The sequence below is a fragment of the Heloderma suspectum genome, chromosome 4, assembly GCF_057233095.1.
Source record: "Heloderma suspectum isolate Gila_16-S chromosome 4, 16-S_ref, whole genome shotgun sequence".
NCBI classification, from domain to species: domain Eukaryota; kingdom Metazoa; phylum Chordata; class Lepidosauria; order Squamata; family Helodermatidae; genus Heloderma; species Heloderma suspectum.
In genome coordinates this window covers 233,808,699-233,829,052 of record NC_139461.1, presented here as the reverse complement: position 1 = coordinate 233,829,052, position 20,354 = coordinate 233,808,699, and the positions used below count along the sequence as shown (strand labels likewise).

The following is a 20,354-nucleotide window of genomic DNA, read 5'->3' as shown; positions in this document are numbered from 1 at the left end:
GTGTAAAACCTTAAAATTTAAGCACCAGCAGTCTTGTTCCATTCTGGTTCACCTGGTGCCTGCCCTTTTTGTATGAGCTCTAGCTTGCCCCAGAATGTTCCTTAGTGCCTAACAAATCTAAATCCATCCTCCGTATACCACCAGCTCATCCATGTGCTGAGACTCCACAACTTTGCTGGTCTGTCAGTCCCTGCTCATGGAACAGGTAGTGTTTCAGAGAAAGCTAAATTGGGGGTCCTGATTTTCAGCCTCCTACCCAGCAACATAAATTTGGCTTCTAGGACCTAGCAACTACATTTTCCCCATCATTGTTACCAACATGCACCACCATGACCGCTGACTTCACGCCAGCACTATCTACCAAGCTATCTAGATGACATATGATATCTGCAACCTTCACACTAGGCAGGAAGATTGCCATGTGGTCTATGCACACATCACAAACCCAGCTGACTATGTCTCCAATTATTGAATGTCCCATTGCCACAAGGCCCCCACCCCGTGGAGGCATATGCTTGATGTGAGAAGATATCTATTCATCTTCCAAGCAATGGGTCCCTTCTAATAGATCATTTCCTTGGAGTGAAACCCTTCTTCCCCAAGACCCCCATTCTCCATGACCACTGAGGAACTCTCACCCAGGGATTGGGATGCTGCTATCAGCTCCGCAGAGGTCTCGACCACAAACCTCTCTGCCTCTCTCAGCTTCTCCAGGTCACAGCCGTGGCTTCCAGGGAACAAATGAAGGCTAGGAGCTCATTACACTGGGCACCCACAGCTTCTGTCCAGCAGGCAGATAGTCATAAATGGGACACTCATTACAATAACATGGATATCTCCCACAGCCCTGCTGGTTTTCTGCCTGCATGGCTGTTACTTTTATTATTATTATTGCATTAGTTGTCCAGGTAAACAAACTTATTTGCTAGGAAAAAGCTGAGAATGACTGACTGCCATGCTTTCCCCACCCTGATGCTAAACCTGCGCAGATGCTTAACTCACATATGTGCTGTACTTTTTACGTTGGCACTTCGTCATTAGAGCTGAGACATGGGGAGAGCAATCCTATAGCCCCTAGACAAAGTCTGGGGAGGTCATAGGATAGTTCAGATTCCTGGATCCAAGGTCATAGACAGCACTCTAATCTTAGGCCTAGTAATCTGAGCTTCCCACCCCCTTTCCTCCCCCTCGCAACTGGCATGGAGAAAACTGCGCTGGCTGCCTCTCTAAGCTCATAAAGACGACCTCAGAGGAGGCAAAGGGGGTGTGCCAGTGGGCAGAGAGGGGAGGGGATGGCTTACACCCTATCCCCAGGTCTCCCCAGCCTCCTATCCTTCCCCTCCCCACCACCTTAGCTAGACGGGCAAAAACGCCTGTCTACAAAAATACAGAGTGGGAGGAGTGCAGAGGAGAAGATTGCCCCTGCTGCACTGATCACCTTTGCTACACCTCCCACTCTGCTTTGGATGGCCGTAAGTCTCCAAAGTTGGAGCTTTGGAGGCTTACCGCCATCCCTATATGATTGTGCCCTAAGTCACGGAGTGTGGTCGGTGAGTTTGGTTTCCTTTCTTTTGTAGCCCTGGCTGGTGCTGACATTGACCATATTTCGGCACAATTTAAAGACCTGGCTGTTTATCCAACATTTTTGCTCTTACTGGTGGTAGTTCTTTATTTGTTTGCTTGAGTTTTAATACTGATTTAATTCTAGACTTTGGTTTTATGCTGAATTGTTTTTATTATTGTATCCCACCCTGGGATCTATTGATATAGGGTGGGCGCAAAATCTTTTAATAATTAAAATCTCTTCTCCTCTCCCCCCACCCCCCATTCGGGCCTGATCACTGTTTCCACATTCCTATTAGATGGCTGATCAGTTGGGTGGCAGGGAAAAGTGGGCAGGGCACCCCAGGGCTCCAGCATGCTGCAGGCTGCCTATATGTTTCTTGGGTAGCACTTTGACAACCTCCTTGCCACTTTGGCCCTACCATTATGTAGCAACTGATTTCTGTAGCCCTTGTTTACCCTTTCCTGATGTGTTGCCCCACTAAGTAATTTTTGTTATCCAGTGTTCGAATTCTTTTTCATACAGTGTAATGTTCTTAGAGGTATTGTCAAGATACTGTCCTCCTGGCTTGCTCTGGAAATATTGTTGTTTTGCAGTAATTCTCAAGCCTTATGGTGTTATGACCATCAGCTATTTGTTACTAATAACAAAGCTGAGTACTTCTCAAACCTGAGAAACAAAGATGAGTAATTCTCAAAACTGAGTGTTTCAGTGGTGTTAAAATTGTTACATTGTAAATAAATGATGCATAAACTACAGGATTTTCCTACACTCATCTTTTATTACATGTATGCGCACTTATTTATTTATTTATTTATTTTATAAATTTATACAACATCCTTCAACCATAAAAATTCCAAGAGTAATTTAAAAGCATAAAAATAATATTAACAGTTTAGTACGTGTTTACAAGAAGATTGTGTTTTGTTCTTGATTTTTATTACTGGTACCGTTTCTTTTATATAGCCATGGACACAGGGCAGACAGGTAATGGTACAGCAGATATGTACTGTGTGGAATGCAAATGGAATGCTTTTGCATGCTAAGGCCCCAGTGAGCTTATATGCAATCATAACCCCATTTAGGTGTACTGGCACTACACTGCCAGTTAAAATGAACAATGTCTGCTTTTTAAAGTTTAGCAAACCTCCCTCTAAAAGAAAATCCTGCTGCTGTTTTAAACTTGATCTCATGAGACAGTTCTATACATACCTACTCAAAAGTAAGTTCCATTGAGTTCAGTGGGGCTTATTCCCACGTAAATCTGTATAGGATTCTAGCCTTATGAAGGTGATCTAGTTCTGTTGCATGGTAATATAAAATAGCTAGAAAATTACTTTAAAAAGAGAGGTGACCAAGATTTAAAGAGGCATCTCCTTGAGCTTCAGCTATTGGGGGGTTTTTTTGGCAGGGGAGGGGGGCAGGTCAGCATTGTGGATAGGATCTTTTACACAGAGGATCTTGTTCTCTGGGAACTTCAGCAGGATGTAATCTAAATATAAGTCAGCAATATAATGTAGTTGCAAACAAATGCCATTGTGAGAAGAGTTATATATAGCAAATGGGGTGTTCTTCTGTTTCACCTCAACTGGAATATTGTATCTAGTATCAGTGACTAAATTCTGAGATGGTGTACTGATAAGCTGGAGATGTATGTTTTGGGAAGACAACTACCTGGTGGGAGCAACCTATATGGTAAGTTGTTGCATATGGACAGTTTCCTGTGCGAAGCAGTCATCATACAGAAGTAGTTTTAAGCACCTTCCACAAAAAAGCCATTGGGGAAGCAGCCCCATGTTTAGGGAGACTTAGCATTTAGTTGCTTTGGTATTACCCAGTATGGCATCAGTGTTGGAAAGGTCCTCAACATTTGAATTATTCCAAGAATAATTTTGCAAAAGTGTTGAAATATTTTTATCTCACCATTCGTATTAAATGCAATTTAATATGAATGGTGTGATGAAAAATATTTCATCATACCTGCAATCAATCTCTCCGCTTCTTCAAAATAAATTTTAAACCTCTAATTGGTTGTTCATTATCATCCAAATGGTAATTCACTGTGCAGCATATTTGACATATAAGGTGTAATACACAGCAGAAAAATAGCAGTGACATTTGAGGATCTTTATGTTCAAAAGCTTGACTAAATGGGGTTTTGATTTTAGCATGGATTCTGTCATTACAGCTTAAATATTTGTGTTTCTGTGCATGAAGCATGAAGGCATTGTTTATTAAATGTTTATGCTGTTCCTTGTCTAATCTTAACAGAGAAGGTGGGTTAGAAATGTAAACTGTTTTCCTGAGTCAAATAAAGGGAATGGGAAGCCTGCTCCTTACTCAATTATACCTAATTTTCTTTTGAGATACCAGGTGAAATAAGGATATTTTACCACAAGTTTTTGCAAAACACACTTGGTTATTGACACTCTTAGCAACTTATAGGAATGTTCAGATCCGTCACTTCTCGCTAAGACAGCAATCACAACATTGTCATCAAATGCAAACAAGAAATCAAAAGCAAGTCAGAAATCTTCAAAAACTGCTCCATTCACTTTCTTCCATACTTTTAACACAGCACTATCTTGCTGATCATATATTATGCCACCGGACATTATTCCATTCCTTAAGAACTCCATGTATATGTACATAGATATCTGCCACAACTTTCTATGTTTAGACATTTTAAAGTTTAAAATGTAAACTAGCAAAAGCAATTCACAGCTATAGAGCTGCGATTCTAAATCAATGGATTGCCTATTAAAATTCTATTGAGTATATAACATCTGAAGAACTTAACCCTCATCTAAGGGCGCATTTTTTTAGTAGCCTCTCGTGTTTTGTCATGTCACTATAGTGCTAAATTAGAAGAACAAGATGTGTACAACAAAGCTACCACTGCCAGCTATGATGTGGTATGGGAAGAACCCTGTGCTGTGTTGTAAATTGGATCATACAGACTGTACAGCTCCTGCTGGCCCCACAGTCACTCTTATCTGCAGTGGCAAAGACTAGTGTGGCTGGAAGAACAAAGTACAAGTGGACTGCCCCCAATTCAGCTGCTGGATGAGCTTGTGACCATAGCTGTTCGACAGCATTAAGAAGATATCTGTAGTTACCAAATGGGGAAAAAAGCAAAAAAAAAACCAAACCCCACCCCATTATCTCCAAAGTATACCTCTTCATTAGATTTCTGGGTTGTCTGAAATCTATTATTAGTGTCCTGGATTTCTTGCAGAGCAGCTTTTTATGTGAATGTAGTCTTAGAGAATCATTCATTAAAATCACCTCAGCAGATTTATAGATTGTATAGTTTTATTTAGATACAGATTTTACATTCTTGATCAGTTTGTGCCGCATCAGCCTGTGGAGAACTTGCAATTCATACTGACAAACAATTTGTCTACAAAAATATATTTGATAAGTCAGATCAATGCAGTATCAAATTATTGAAATTGCACTGCAATTTCAATTGCTACGAGTTGGCCAAAGGTTTTGCAACAGGTATTTCTTAAGTCAGTGAAATGTAGTGAGTTTTAAGGAACCTAATAAACAATTTGTGGCATCCATAGTAATAGCCATTCCTTTAAGGAGTGTGCGCGCCCGTGTGTGTGTTTGTGACTGCCATTAAAAGAGCCGCTGAAAATGTATTTAAGCAAATAGAGAAACTCTATAGAGTTCATTGTGCTTTCGGGGGGTATTGTTACTCCTAGTGTTTATACCATGGGTCAGCAACTGGCAGACTACATGCTGGATTCTCAAATACGTATTCATTACTGCCATTGCTTCATAGCCAGCCTGAAGCCATTTGGGGGAGAAATGAAGTGGGTGTCTAGAGTAAACACATTGGCCACTAACTACTGTATATGGGATACTGAAGCAGAATAAATCTGTTACTTGTACATTTCTGGTAGCATTTAGAAGTAACACTGCTTGCATCTCTCTCTAGGACAGATGGGCGTCGTTGGTCACTGGCCTCACTCCCTTCATCTGGATATGGAACAAACACTCCCAGTTCAACAGTTTCAGTAAGCTGATGTTTTCCGTAGTTATTTAGTAAATTACTTTTAATTCTGTTCCTTTTACTTCCAATAGTCCACGATGCTTTAACTATATTTGTTTCTTTTTTTGCCTATCCTCTCTGACATATATTATGACTTGTTAACTTTACTGTTTTTATAGCTTTTACTATAGTGGGACTTCAAAACTGTTTCAAGTATCTAGTGCAAACCATTCTTGCAGCCTGTCCTTCATCTTTTTGTATTATTCATTTGGAATATGTGAACAAAGAGAGCAATGTGTGTTCTTATTAATATGCTGAGGGCTGGCTCACACATTTACGTATACCACTTCATTAGCTGAATGTGTGAATTGTCACAATCGAAAAGCATTGTGTTTGACTATGTCGGGGAATATTAATGTTCTGTCAGTGATCAATCTGTAATGGCCTATTTGGATAGGCTAATCAATACTGGATGATTAGTCACAAATGATGGGCATACATACATAATGTAGCCCCAAGAGTTCTTTCATAACCTTTGCAATCTCTATGTTGCTGCTTTGGGGTTGTTGTTTTTGTGTAATTTGTCTCTATCTGATGACCAGTTGAGAGAGTATTTTGATATGATTAATTCTATGTAAGATAGAGACAGGTGAACAATTTCCCATTTACATAGATTATTCCATATTTTTATTAAAAGCTTTTTACCTAGATCTTGTTCATTTAATCATTTAAAGCAGAGGTTGCTAGTTAGTGGCCCATACCCGTGGGTCAGATCAGGCATGTGAAGGAAAATTGTTACTCTGTGCAGGAATGGTTTTGTCTCTTCATAGTTCTTCCTCTTGTATATCAGATCTCTTTCCTTTACTCAAGAGGCCAGGGGCAACAAGATCCATAAGCATTTTTTTTTTCTTCTTGAAACAAAATAATTGGTAGCATTATTGTGCGTTTATGCATATTAAGTCCTGTGCCTCATGTCAAGTATATATTTTGTTCTTAGTCATCATGCTCATCTCAGGAGAAGCTGCACCAACTGCCCTATCAGCCGACAGCTGATGAACTTCATTTCCTGACAAAGCACTTCAGCACAGAGAGCATCACTGATGAGGAAGGACGGCACTCTCCAGCACTGCGCCCCCGGTCTCGCAGCCTCAGGTGAACTTTGCATCCTACTTCTGGTATACAAGATTCATTTCATCTGCCTAGTTTTCTGATGTATGCTTGCAAGAACAGCCACCTCATTCTGTTTCAGCCTTCATCTGCTGCAGCATCATAACAGCTAAAGCAGCACTTCGTGTGAATCAAGTACTTCAACACTAGAATCTCGAAACCTCTCCCATGTCATTATTGCTTGTTTTTGTTGGTGCAACTTGGACAAGGTTGCATGATGACCTTTAGAATGTAGTGCAAGGCCCTCCTCTCGTCTATGCTGAAACCTCAGACTACTCCCTTGGCTGGTGGGGAACAGGAATTGTTGAAAGTAATCCACAAGAAACCTTTTAATAATGGACCCTGAATAACTTTGCCTCTCCCTAAAAACAGAAATCAGCTTTGGGAGTGGGAAATGAGTCTGCAATTGGTACAGGAAGGAAATTCTTGCCAGGATAGTGCTTCAGCTTGAGCAAACCCAACTAGCAAAGAAGCATGTCTGCTGCTAAGTGACTGAGCAGTAGGCTGGGCCTGTTCTCCACCAGTCTAAAAGCTCTCTGTGCCAGAATGGAAATGAAGCCAACCATAGAATGTTCTACTGCTGTCCTATAAAGTGTGTGTGTGTGTGTGTCTGTGTATTTAAAATGCCAGTTCCCCACCTCTGTCTCTTTATCACACTGAAGTTAATTTATGAAAGTGGCCAAAGTGGAGAAGAGATGTAGCTCTGTGTGCCATTTCAGTCCTTGTCTCTCCACACCAGGCCTTCAACAATTGCTCCCTTCACTCTGCCCACGATGGTCTTAAGAGTAATCCCAAAACCTTGCATAGGCAGGTGTGCCGTGAACTAAGCATGGTTGGTGGCAAGATGCTGGACTTCCCTAGGCTGCTGTGCAGAGAATAGTTCCCTCTTTCCTTTCCCTTGCATCTGGAAAAGCTGATTTGGGAAGCTTCACAGAAGATTATGGGTGATATTCTAGTGCAAACAATCTGTTAGAAGCTGATCATGGCTCAGTGCACTTGCAATTCTAGTGCAATGTCATTAGCACTTGCTAGGCAAAGGGAAAAAGTGTCGACTTGCACCAAAATTTGGTGGTGTAGCTTGCTGCTGAAATTCAGTGGCTGGTGGCAAATCATCACTTTTCCTCTTTGCCTAGGAAGTGCTGATGACGTTGCACTAGTGTTGGTTTGTGCTAGTGCTGTAACAGCAGCATTAGTTATTGTCTCATGTTTTTAGTTTATGGCAGTTTGTTTAAGGCATAGATCATAAGGCTGTTCTGGTGAATTTCTGAAGCCTAGTAATGACATGTGCTCATTTCCAGAAAAAAATCTTTTCTTTCGATAAGAATTTTGTACGTATGACAAAGCTTATCCTGAATCTTAGAGAACTAGTCTTGCCTCCTTCAGTTTGACCCACTGGACATTATTCCAGTATAAAATATTAAACTATTTTATACTGCACTATACCTCCTGCACCCAAGCAGCTGTGATGTCACAAGCATTGTGTTGTAGGTTATTTCTTGAAATCACACCTTCTGCCCCAAATTTCCACTTTTATAGAGCTGTATGCTAATTTTTCCCTAGTAAACTGTCTTCTAGAAGGTATGACATAACAAGTCATTTCTTGCAGCTAGTCTTTGGTCATTTACTCAATTGTTCTTATAATTTTCGTAGTTATGTGATATACTGCATCACAACATTTCTGTGATCAATTAGACATTTAACTTGACATGTTTTATTTCTAATTTCTGTTTTTATTGCTAGCCTGGATAGCTAGTACATTTGGCTGTTCCAGGCTTGGGAGATTTGTTGATTGATTGATTTGCATATTTAACCCATACACGTTTCCTATTACTATCATCCAATTTATGGCTAGAGTACTATATGTGCTTGATAAATCAGTACTAAAACATGTTGAATGTTAATCTTCATAAATTTAATCCCCTCTGTTTAAAAAATGTAGGCTATTTTTGTTCCTATAATATTCTAGAGAGAGCTGATAGTGCTGCTTTTAAATATAGTATAATTATTGTATAACTTGTGCATCTAATCCAGGATCATCATCTTCAGTGTATCAGCTGTACATGTAGTAAAATTTAATACACATACTTTTAATTAGAATGTTGTCTTTCCACACAATATATTTTATATACTTAAAAAAATTATTTAAAATTACGTTAATCCTAGGACTTTGAGTAGGATCCAGTGATACTGGTCAGCACTGCCAGTTCCCAGGGTGTGCACAGCTCCTTCCACCCACAGCAGTGATGTTGCGCTTCCGGGGGCAAGCCCCCAAATGTCAGGAAATGGACATTTCTGGAAGGGGCAGATCTCAATGAACATTTCCACTTATTTCAACGCTTCCCTCTGGAAGTGCGACATTGTGGCCGTCAGGGGGGCTGCCTGCCCATGTGCTGCCACCGGTGAGCCTGGACCACCAGCTCAAGGGATCTGTTAGATCCTGGCCTTTGTCTTTATGCTAGATGTAGTGATGGTCATCAACCTGGATGGCCTTAAAAGGGGATCACACAAATTCATGGCACATAAGGCTATCAGTAGTTACTAGTCATGATGACTATATATTACCTCCAGATTCAAAGGCAATATACCTCTGTAAACCAGTTTCTGGGGAGCACAAGCAGAAGGGTGCTGTTGTACTCATGCCCTATAGGCAGCTGGTTGGCCACTGTGTGAACAGAATGCTGGACTAGATAGATCTTTGGTCTGATTCAGCATGGCTCTTATGTTCTTTATACATGTATTGTATTTGTCAAAATTATAATTACACTAAGTTATTTACTTTTGTGTAATAATTGGAAAGACAATGTACTTTAAAATCAAGATTAAAGAAAATATATCTTAATTTGTTGCAGTTAAGCAATGACAGGTGAAATCCTATGCATGTTGAGAAAGAAAAACGTCCTACTTGCAACATTCCCCAGCCAGCATGGCTGGCTGGGGTTTGCTGGGAATTGTAGGAGCTTTCTCTCTCTAAACATGCATAGGTTTGCACCCTAAGTGTAATTTCTGTCTGTATTACCTCATTCTGCCTTCAAGGCTACTTAACCAAATAATGAGTCATAACATTACATACCAGCTTGTGATACATGAAATGAGAGCAAACCATATTGTTTGCATACTCAAGCTGTAACATCTGTTAGGGTTTAAAATGTATCCCCTCAAATAATAGTATTGTTCCTAAACGTTTTACTAAAGGATGATCAGCAGAATTTTGTTTTTGTTGGACATCCTGCTAGACTGCATTGTGACTCAGATATTACATCTTTTAATCTCATGCTCAGTAGTTTCCTAACACATTTGGCAGATGGGTGACACTCCAATAGACTCCTGTCTCCCACTATTTTTGAGATATTAATGTAAAACAATTGGAAATGTTTAATCACATTGGGCAAAATGCCTCAAGAGTTACTTGCTCCCTTCCTCCCACTATTAAGGGAACAAGTAGGTTAGGTTTAATGTGAAATCTGGCCTGAAAAGCAGTTTTGTCTTAAATATATGCAGTGTATGTGTGTGAACACTTTAGCATGTGTCACACAACTACTCTGTGCAAGCATGGGTGCTTTTATTTGTATCCTGAATTGCAACTTGTATGTGTTCAGTAGATTTCCTGAATTGTTTGTCACAAATACAAGTAATAATTTATGCATGTGGAGATTCAGATAATTCAGATAATCCACTGACTATATGCATGGTGCACTCCAGACTAGGAAAGAAGTGCTTGGACACACACAACTTGTCTACTGAATTGGCTTCAGTTTTTGTGTTAGAGAAACCTGTGAAATACCCTTAGATCACAAGGAGTAGCTTACACCCATGCAGTCTAGCACACGGGGAAGATTGTAATGAGAAATTTTAGAGATATAACCCTTTAACCAATGACGTTACCTGCCAGTGTGTATAAAGAAGGTTTTTTTGGTAAAGGTTTTTTTGACACAATAAAAAAAAGGAAGAGAAAGGAAAGCAACCAAATCACACACAGACATTCAAATAAAAGAAAAAGGTAAATCTAACAGCTAGTTACATTTTAGCTGCTTCAGTCGAATTCTGGATTTTACAGCATGTACAGCGTTCCTGGCAGAAAAAATGGTCTGAGCAAGCTAGTCTATGCTACTGCTGTTTTGTGGTATTATTTTCCTCATTTTTTGTTGTTGATATAATCCATTGTGCCTGTCTCAAATAGCATTCTTTTCAAAAGGCAAAAGAGATCTGTTTATGTGCATCTAATGATATTTTGAATATAATTCCTGATTGTAAATATTGATAAAATAGTATTTATAAATTGATAAAAAGTATTGATAAAATGCAAACCAGAATTTCTTTGTGCCAGTTGCATTTATGACATCACTCCCTGACATATGAAATCTATAAATCTAGATATACCTCCATTAATCCAGTTGGAAAAATCTCCCTTATTTCTTACTCTCTGGAAACCAGTCCCATTTATCTCAGGTGCAAGTGGAGAGATACCTGGGGCCAAAAGTAACTTATATTTATTCCAAATTGAAATTATTGATTTTCTAATTTTGTTTGAATAAGTTTCTTTACACTCTTGTTTAGTACCCCAGATCCAGTCTGAAAGTAGTACATCAGTGCCAGTTTGTACCAACATCCATGGTGAGGAATCCTTATATTCCCAAAACCTCCGTACCGTTGCCACTAATCCTGATAATATGGTTAAATCTTTATAATATGGTTAAATCCAGATAATATGGTTTAATCTTGGATACACATGAATTACCTTGTGAAATATGCTGCTGTGTAATTTATGCCTTTATTCCAGGCTTTTGATAATTTCAGATGTATTCGTTTCTTATTGACATCTCTTCAAAATTTGCTGTGGTAACATATCTGCAAGTGACAAAATTTTAATTTTAGGGTGTGTTTTGATTTTTATGGCTGCTACTCACTCTAGCCAAGATATAGGTAATTTGACCCATCTGATTACAGCTTGTTTGACTTTTTCTAAAAGAGGCAAATAATTATATTTGACCAAATCTGTTGTTATTAGGCAAATTAATGCTCAAATATCATATCCCACTTCATTTACGTCTTGATACCGTTAGATCCTCGGTTTTTATTTTCCGTTGATTTTCCATATCTATACCAAATATTTCTGCTATCCCCAAATTTATCTTACATCCAGACACTTTGCTGAAGACTGCAATTCTGTCTGTAAGAGCTATACCTGGCAATAATGGATCCTGGAGAGTTAAAACAATGTCATCGGCATATGACATGAACTTTGTCTCATATTGATTTATTCTAACTCATTTAATATTTACATTTTCCCTGATGTGTTTTACCATTCTATACAAATATTGAATAAGGGGACAGGATAAGGGGCAGCATTGCCTAACACCTTGCTGTAACTTAATTATTGGAGACAACCATTTACCCTTGCTGTAGGTGGGTGCTATATAGAAGCTTTCTACCAAGTTACAAATGTTTGGCTCAAATATGAACTTCTCTAATGCTGCTAACATCAATTTCCATTCAGTGGAACCAAAAGCTTTCTCCATGAACATACAATAAAAAAATATGCTTCCTAGTATAATCAATCAAATTTAGCATTTTTCTGATATTCCAGGATCATTGTCTTCCCAATATGAATCCAGTCTGATCTTTCTTTATGTAATTCTAAAATGCCAAAAGCTTATTATCTATATTCAAGAGTGATATGGTTTTATATGATTCAGGATTTTCAGGATTCTTTCCAGACCCTAACCCTATGGCCTCGTTTGGACTATCAGCAGGGGAAACAACGTGGTATGAGTTATTTCCTCTGCCTGTGCCAGTTGAGTGACCAGCATTTTCCTAATTACATACGCCATATTGTGGGTTGCCATGTCATCTGAACCCGGTGCGTGGCACGGTGGGAATGGCTTCTCACCTACCCCACAACCCCTACTGCAGGCCGTGGGGGAAACAACCCATTCTGTGTTGTTTCCCCTGCTGATTGCCCGAACCCAGTCACTATGTACTTCCCCTCAAGATTTAGGGGATCTATTTTTTGCTGTTACTTCATTAAACATTACCATCATGCTAGATACCATTCATTCATTGTCTGGTAGAATTCTTCAAGTATCCTATCTGAGCCTGAATATTTTTAAAAATTGCTTTTCCCACTTCTTTAGTGAAAATGGGAATAACTTATTTCTCGTTATGTTCCCTTGTAGTTTGGGGAACATTAATTCAGTTCATGTAATCACTTAGAGATAGTTTAGATTTATATAAATCCCCACAATACTTGGCAAATCCATGTACTATCTCATTCTCATCATATGTTTTATCGTTACTTTTGAATACAGGTTTTTATATTTTCCCTTTCAATCTGTTTGCAAATAATTCCCCAGACTTATTGTCAGATTCAGATTTTTTTGTTTAGAATATGCTAAGGTTTTTGCTATTGAGTAAGCATCCACTAATTTTTATTTATCCATTACTAGTTCCATTCATCGTTCACTATCATCTGTGCCCATAACCTGATGTTCTTCCTCTTTTTTTATCCTCCTCTAAAATAATCTTACTATCCTATAATAAATCCCTGTGGAGATAAACTGACCTCTTACACAGGCTTTAAATGTACTCTATGCCATCAAAGGTATGTAATTGAAAAGTAATTTATTTCCAAAATTATTTTGCATTTTAATTTAGGGATCCCCATTTTTGAATAGTAATACATTTAACTTCAATCTGGAATTCTTTTTTGTAATTGGGTTTTACATATCATAGGGGCACAGTCTGCATAAATCCGTGGAGTGGTTTTGACTTTTAATTTGTTTCTCAAACAGGGTGTCATAAACGAACAATCTATTCTTGAATAGGTCTTATGCCCAGATGAATAAAAGGTATATATTTTTAAGGGATTATGATGTCTAATATATCAGTTAGACATAAACCGTCTAACAAAGGTATCTTTGGTCACCTGATTCATATGGTTCCAAAGGAGCAACTCTTGGTCTTCGTTCACTTATCTTTTCCTATCCTTGACACTGAAACTCCATAAGCACCGTTGTTATTTATATTTGCCTAAGACAACATGGAAGACACCAGTAAAAAACATGGAGGATACGCCTCACTCATATGTCTACTTGTACGCATATTCATGTGTAATTATATTAATGTAGTGATGGCTGTAGTTGGTATATAACAGCACAGTCTCACTGCCTAGGTTTCAACAATGTTTAAAATTCTTAACTTTTTTTTTCTCCAGTCCTGGTCGTTCTCCAGTGTCCTTTGATAGTGAAATAATAATGATGAATCATGTATACAAAGAAAGATTTCCAAAGGTAAGATCCAGTACTTTGAACAATCTGTTTATCAACCAGTTTAATGAGGCACTATAGGAAGTGCATGAGCGAGAGCTAATTTCTGTCAAAGACCCTATATTTGATGACCTTGCAATTCTGCTGTATTCAGATTCTTAAGGAAGAGGACCTTGCTCATTTAAAATGAAAATTAATAAACAGGACCCCATCATTTTTTGAAATGAGAATCAAATTAAATCAAATTTATATTGGTCTTATACTGAAAATATAGACATGTTCCACAAAAATAAAGGAAAACTGTGACTTCTTGCCCTATTACATGTGGGGGAAACCCCTAAGGTTTTTAGGACTTGTGACAAGTATTTTGGGTTTTAAAGTTTTTTGGCATTATAAACCCACAGTTCTTGCCCTACATCTGATAGTACTATGCTTCAGATGCCATGACTGAACCGGAAAAACAAGTTTCGTGGCACCTTAAGAAGTAACAGCTGTTGTAGCATAAGCTTTTGGGGACTAGAGTTCATCATATGCAACATCTGATGAAGTGGATTCTGGTCCAAAAAAGCTTATGCCAGAATACATCTGTTAGTCTTCAACAGACTAACTTGGCAGGTACTCTGGGAGTTATGACTGAACTGGATGCATTTTCCTACCTCAGTTTAGGCTATTTCTGAAAGGACTACTTCCTCCCATATGAGCATGCTTGGCCTTTAAAGTGTGCTGCAGAGGCCTTTCTATGGGTGCTCCTACCTCTGAAATTAGGCAGCTTACCAGTGGTGACTCCTCATCTTTAGAATGCCACCTCCACCCCCCAAGATGGATTTGGGAGGTAACCTCTTTCCAGCACCAGGTTAAAACTTCTTCATTCTCCAGGATCCAGGGTTTTTAATTGGACCCTGATCCTGCTGAACTGCTCGTTGTGTTGATTTTTATTGATTGCCATTTTTGCTTGCATCATTTTATTTTTTTGCTGTTCTAAATGTAATTAAATTGTTTTATCTCATTTGAAACTCTGCATGGGACACTACTTTTTGTGGTGGATACGTGGCATATAAATGAAGCAAATAAACATTTCTTCTCTTGGTACACTGGGCCCCACCTGTCAGTTACCTGCATTACATTACTAGGCTAATAAGTAAGAGAAGCCAGTCGCACACCAAGTTTAGTTTTTCATGGTCTTACAGGCTTCACGCACATACTCATCCATCATCCTACTTCTCCAATGTTGTTTGGCTTGATAGGGCCAATCTATAAGGGAGGTTCGTTAATTGGAAAATGCCGTTTTTCTTTTGCAGGACAAGCAGCAGCTTGGGGAAAGAGATTTAGATTAGGGGGAAAGTTAACCTCTCCTCCCTTAACACTACTGCTCTGATCAAATTCAGAGCTTCCTGTGGCTGTTTTAAAGTAAACGTAAAACCCCCAGGGGATCCAATTACAGATCTTCCCACATAATGTGTAGTTTGGTTCTTCAGATGTTTCTCCTTGATGTGTCAACCTGTTTTATTCCTAGAGTGTTTTTTTAACTTTAAATTCATGTGTGGTCTCAATCCATGCATATTTCACCTGGGAATTGTAATATCACTCAACTTCATGATGCTTATTTTGACGATTTAGAAATTTGGCAATGGAGAAGAAAGCTCATTAGTTCTCCATTGCCAAATTCCTAAATACCAAACCAAACTAATGGGCTTTGTTTGAATATGTTTGTTTAAGTTCATCTGTAGATTTTCTGGTGAAATGCCAGTAATTATTCTTTGACACTTCTTAGGCCACAGCCCAGATGGAGGAACGGCTGGCTGAGTTTATTGCATCTAGTACATCAGAAAATGTGCTGCAGCTAGCAGATGGAGTCCTAAGCTTCATTCATCATCAAGTTATCGAATTGGCCAGAGACTGCTTGGATAAATCACGTGAAGGACTTATTACTTCTCGGTACTTTTATGAGTTGCAGGAAAACCTTGAGAAACTCCTACAGGATGTAAGTATTTCAGCAATAGATGTAGCCCTTAGTGATGCCTGCATGTTCCTGTGCAGTAGAATTCATAGGGCCAGAAGAGACTTAAAGGTCATCAAGTTCAGCCTTACTTGCTATAAAATAGAATAATTCACATGTCAGCCCCCCACATAATTCAAACACAGTATGCCAAGAGTAAACAAGATACACCAGATAGGTGCTTGCAGAGCAGAAAACCTCCAGTCAATCCAAGCAAGTAAGCCAAGACACTTGTAACTGGGAAAGAAAATATATGCTGGCCCCAAATAGTGAGATGATTATTTGGACCTGGTGTTTGAAACAGAATCTCTCCACATCTCCATTGGAAGTTTTATTCCACCTAACATTCCATCTTCACTTGTTCAGAAGAAGGATAGGGCAGGGGAAGAAACCCAAGATTTTATGTGCGATCATTCCCCCACCCCACCCCATGGTACATAGGTATAAGTAGTAAGTAGGGTTCATCACTTTATCCAGATCTTTGTTTATTATGGTCCTTTTGTTCCCACAACTATCCCGGAAACCTTTTTAAAAGAGAATGTTGTACCTCCAAGAGAATGACCCATTTGTATCCATTAGGTCTTGTGTCCACAGCTGTCTTCAACCTAAATCACAAAAATTCACAAAAATTAAAATCTCAACGTACAGCGTAAAACAATATAAAATATATATTGCTTAAAACTACAGTATAAAAGTACAACAAGAATAAAACCTAGCATCAATGCAGAGATTTAAAATACTGATTTAAAACAGCAGAGCTAAAAGACTAGAACACTGAAATGCTGGGAAAATAAAAAGGTCTTCACCTGGTGCCGAAAGGAGTACAACGTGAGCGCCAGGCAAACCTCTATAGTGAGCTCATTACACAGTCAGGATGCCACAGCAGAAAAGGCCCTCTTCCTGGTAGCCACCCACTCGCTTCCTTTGGCAGGGCCCCCTGGAGAAGGAGCATAATACATTATAAAATGTATTATGTCATTGCATCACTGTATTTATCAGATACAAATTGGGGTGGGACATACAAACATGTAAAATAATTAAAATTTGATTATCTTTTACAGAAATATTTGAACCAGACACTTCTCATAATGTGTGTGCGCGCGCGCGCACACGCACGCACTATAAATATCTTTATAATAGTAATAGGGAATTCTGAAAAGTAAAAGAAAGCTGCACATTGAATTACTCAGGGCAAAATGCATATGCTTGGTTAGTTTATAAAATGTATTATTTGCTTTTTTTTAAAAGACAACTGAAAAACCTCTACATATGTCAAAGCACTGGGTAGGGGTGTTAGTAAATTTACATTACAGTAGCTTGTGTTGCCCACCTAAACTGTAATCCTGATTAGAACTGCTGTTCTTAATAGGGTTTAAGTGCAGATGTTTTGGTTCTTGTCTCTGGAGTTTGGCTGCTTTGGTCTATATCAGTATATTAGCTCAATTACAGAATTGTGGCTTGAATATAGCTGCTGTTGGTCCTGCTAAACCCCAGGGGAGGACAGTGATTTTAATTTCATGCCCCAATGACTACAGTTAGTGACAGATGAGTCTTTCAAATAAGAGAATCACTTTGTAAATAGCCCATTTATACCTCCAGTACGTGTGTCACTGGAAATGACTGTTTCTATAAATGAATGGCAGCCGCTTCATCCCATTAACCCTTGTGCTTACCCCACCCTCACCCCTCAAGGAGGGAAAAAACCTGAAATGACATTGGCAACCTTTAGACAAGCATGTTGTTACTGGGAATTGCTAATTAGATGGCATGCATCATACCAAAGGAAGCGAATGATTGGCAGCTATTTGGTATATAACCCATGTATCCAAGATGCAGTAAAAGTGGGATGTATTCTAAACAAAACATTTGGCGAGATGTCCAGACTATCCTGAGAGAGATGGAAACAAGAAACAGCAATTTTATTAAGGACTCTGGAACTGCAGTGCTATGCTGATATCATGGCTGAGTGATTGCTACAAGTTGTGTTTGATTTTTGTGTTTCTATACCTTTGTCTTATACTATTACATTTATCATTTTTGATCTAACTTAGATTTTTAATATTCCGAATAAATTACATCTTTAAACATTTCCTTTGCCTTGATTTTTCTTGATACAAAACAGAAAAAGTGTTTCAAAAGCAGTAATAAAACTTCTGATTTACCTTTTTGGAATGAAATAAACATTCTGATTGCATGACAACCTTGTTAAACATTTGTTTTTGAACAAAGCTGGTCCCTGCTGGTCTGCAGAAATAATTTTCAGTATTTGAAATATTTGGTTTATTCCTAAATATCATTCCACCATTCATTAAGTTTGAATTAGTTTATTAATTGGGAGGAATGGTTTAAACAATGATTTTTTTTAAACTTCAGTTCAGTTTTTACAAAGTCCAAACCAAGACAGTGGGATTTGTACCTTTTTCTTTCAGTGGAAGGTGAACTGCAAATTCTAAAATACATTATATTCATTGCAGTAGTTTGTAAATATAAATATATAGATGGATACATAGTTTAACAGATCTGCAATGTATTCCTGTGGCATGTTGTGTAAAGATGTTATACTCAGTCTCTGTTTACGGTGTGAATTCTAAGACTGAATTGTCATTGACTATAAATTACAGTAATTCTAATAAATAAGTGAGCCAAATTAAGTAGTTGGTAATTTTCCCATAATCAATGGGGTGATGTATGCCTCTTCTTAAGTGCTTATAGTGTCTGTTCTTAAATGCTTGTATTAGTCTCAGTATACAAATTGTATAGTGCTTATAATTTGAGACTGTCCTATTTTTCCACCCTTCTAAATGGTGTCAGTGCTTTTTTACTGCTTATCTGTGAATGGACTTTCATTTCTTTTAAATAAAAGTTAGTAAGTAATTCCTCGCTGTACATTTCTTGATTTAACTCTTGTGCCGGCAAGCTCCTAGAAAGCTCAGAGATTGTTTGCCACTCATCTGAGCCCTATTTCTGAGCATGAATTATCATCCCAGAGCGTACCTATAGTTGTCTTCAATGCCACTGAAGTATTGTTGAAGAATAGAGTTGTCTTGTATGTTCTTCATGTAGCCTTTTTTATTGTATTGAATAAGGAGGATGGCAATCAGGTTTTTCTTCCTTCCTCTGTGTAACAAAGGCTGTAAAAGGTGCAGAAGATTTAGTGTTTGAATACCATGTATTAATAAAAGAAAAAAAATGAGCTGAACCAGTCCACTATGATTTCTTGATGTATTGACACTTTTTGCACCATTACATTAATCATAGAGTATATGTGAAATTTTGTGCACAGCTATATAGATGTCTATACAACTTCCTATTTCCTTTTGCACCTGTTTTGTATACATTGCAGTTTGTTTAATATCTTGATAAAAGCATTACAAAATTAAAAACACTTTTTCCCTTGAGAGGAAGAGTGACAAGAATAACACAAAAAAGTCTATGCCAAGTATATATAAATATAAAGCCCTAGTATTTTGGCATAGAAAACAGTAAAGTGATGTACAATTAACTGAAACCCCCTCAGCATGTTTTCAAGGAGTTTACAATGAATAAAGCTTCTGCAGTATTGCTTGTGGCTTGGCACAGAATCTGATAGTGTCAAAACTTTGGAAACACAGAGTATGTGCATAGTTAATTGCTGCCTGCTTCTGTCATGCCTTTAGTGAACTATAACTAAACAGCTGATAATAGCTTCTACACTTGATGTATGCAGGACCAATTCTTTGTTTAAACCATGATGTGACATCCTTTCCACAGGCTCATGAGCGATCAGAGAGCTCAGAGGTGGCATTTGTTACCCAGCTAGTGAAGAAGTTGATGATCATCATTGCACGGCCCGCACGATTGCTAGAATGTCTGGTAAGCAGAGTCTTTCAGGAGGTGTAGCAATAATATATTACAGGCGTCTGAAATGTAAATCTAGCAGAATCTACCAAGTAATAATAAATACAGCAAAAAAGGGCTCTGAAGAAGACTACATGTCAGGGAAACTAGAACTACTCGGGTACCAGAAGACGCAGCAGTTCAATGCGGAATGGCCTGACTGTATTAAGGAGTGTGTCTTGGCTGGCTATCAGTTAAAACTGATAGGCTAAGGTTACAATCCTATCCAGATAGGTGGCTGCCTCCGAACTCGGAGGTGACCGCCTATCCAAAGCAGGACCTGAGAAGCACGGAGGGGATCATTCCCTCCACGCATCACCTGCCCTGCATTTTTGGCTAGACAGCCGATTGCGGCTGTCTAGCCATGGGAGGACGGAGCAGGGGAGGAGGCTGCTGGACAATACGTAGGATGTGTCATACAGGCATTTCCGCCCTCCCCGCCCTGGAACGCCCCCAGCCACGCCCCTTTTTAGCCACCTGTGCTCC

General features: G+C 38.7%; 1 protein-coding gene across 2 annotated transcripts in view; it reads left to right on the top strand.

Moving 5' to 3' along the window:
• MAST2 (microtubule associated serine/threonine kinase 2) overlaps window positions 1–20,354 on the top strand; it is a 249,236-nt gene that overhangs the window by 180,902 nt on the left and 47,980 nt on the right. For both annotated transcript variants that reach the window (XM_084852639.1, XM_084852640.1), the window contains 5 exons: window positions 5,514–5,592; window positions 6,565–6,719; window positions 13,945–14,020; window positions 15,768–15,977; window positions 19,743–19,844. In XM_084852639.1, coding sequence (XP_084708765.1) covers window positions 5,514–5,592; window positions 6,565–6,719; window positions 13,945–14,020; window positions 15,768–15,977; window positions 19,743–19,844 — 622 coding nt within the window. The remainder of the gene's footprint in view (window positions 1–5,513; window positions 5,593–6,564; window positions 6,720–13,944; window positions 14,021–15,767; window positions 15,978–19,742; window positions 19,845–20,354) is intronic.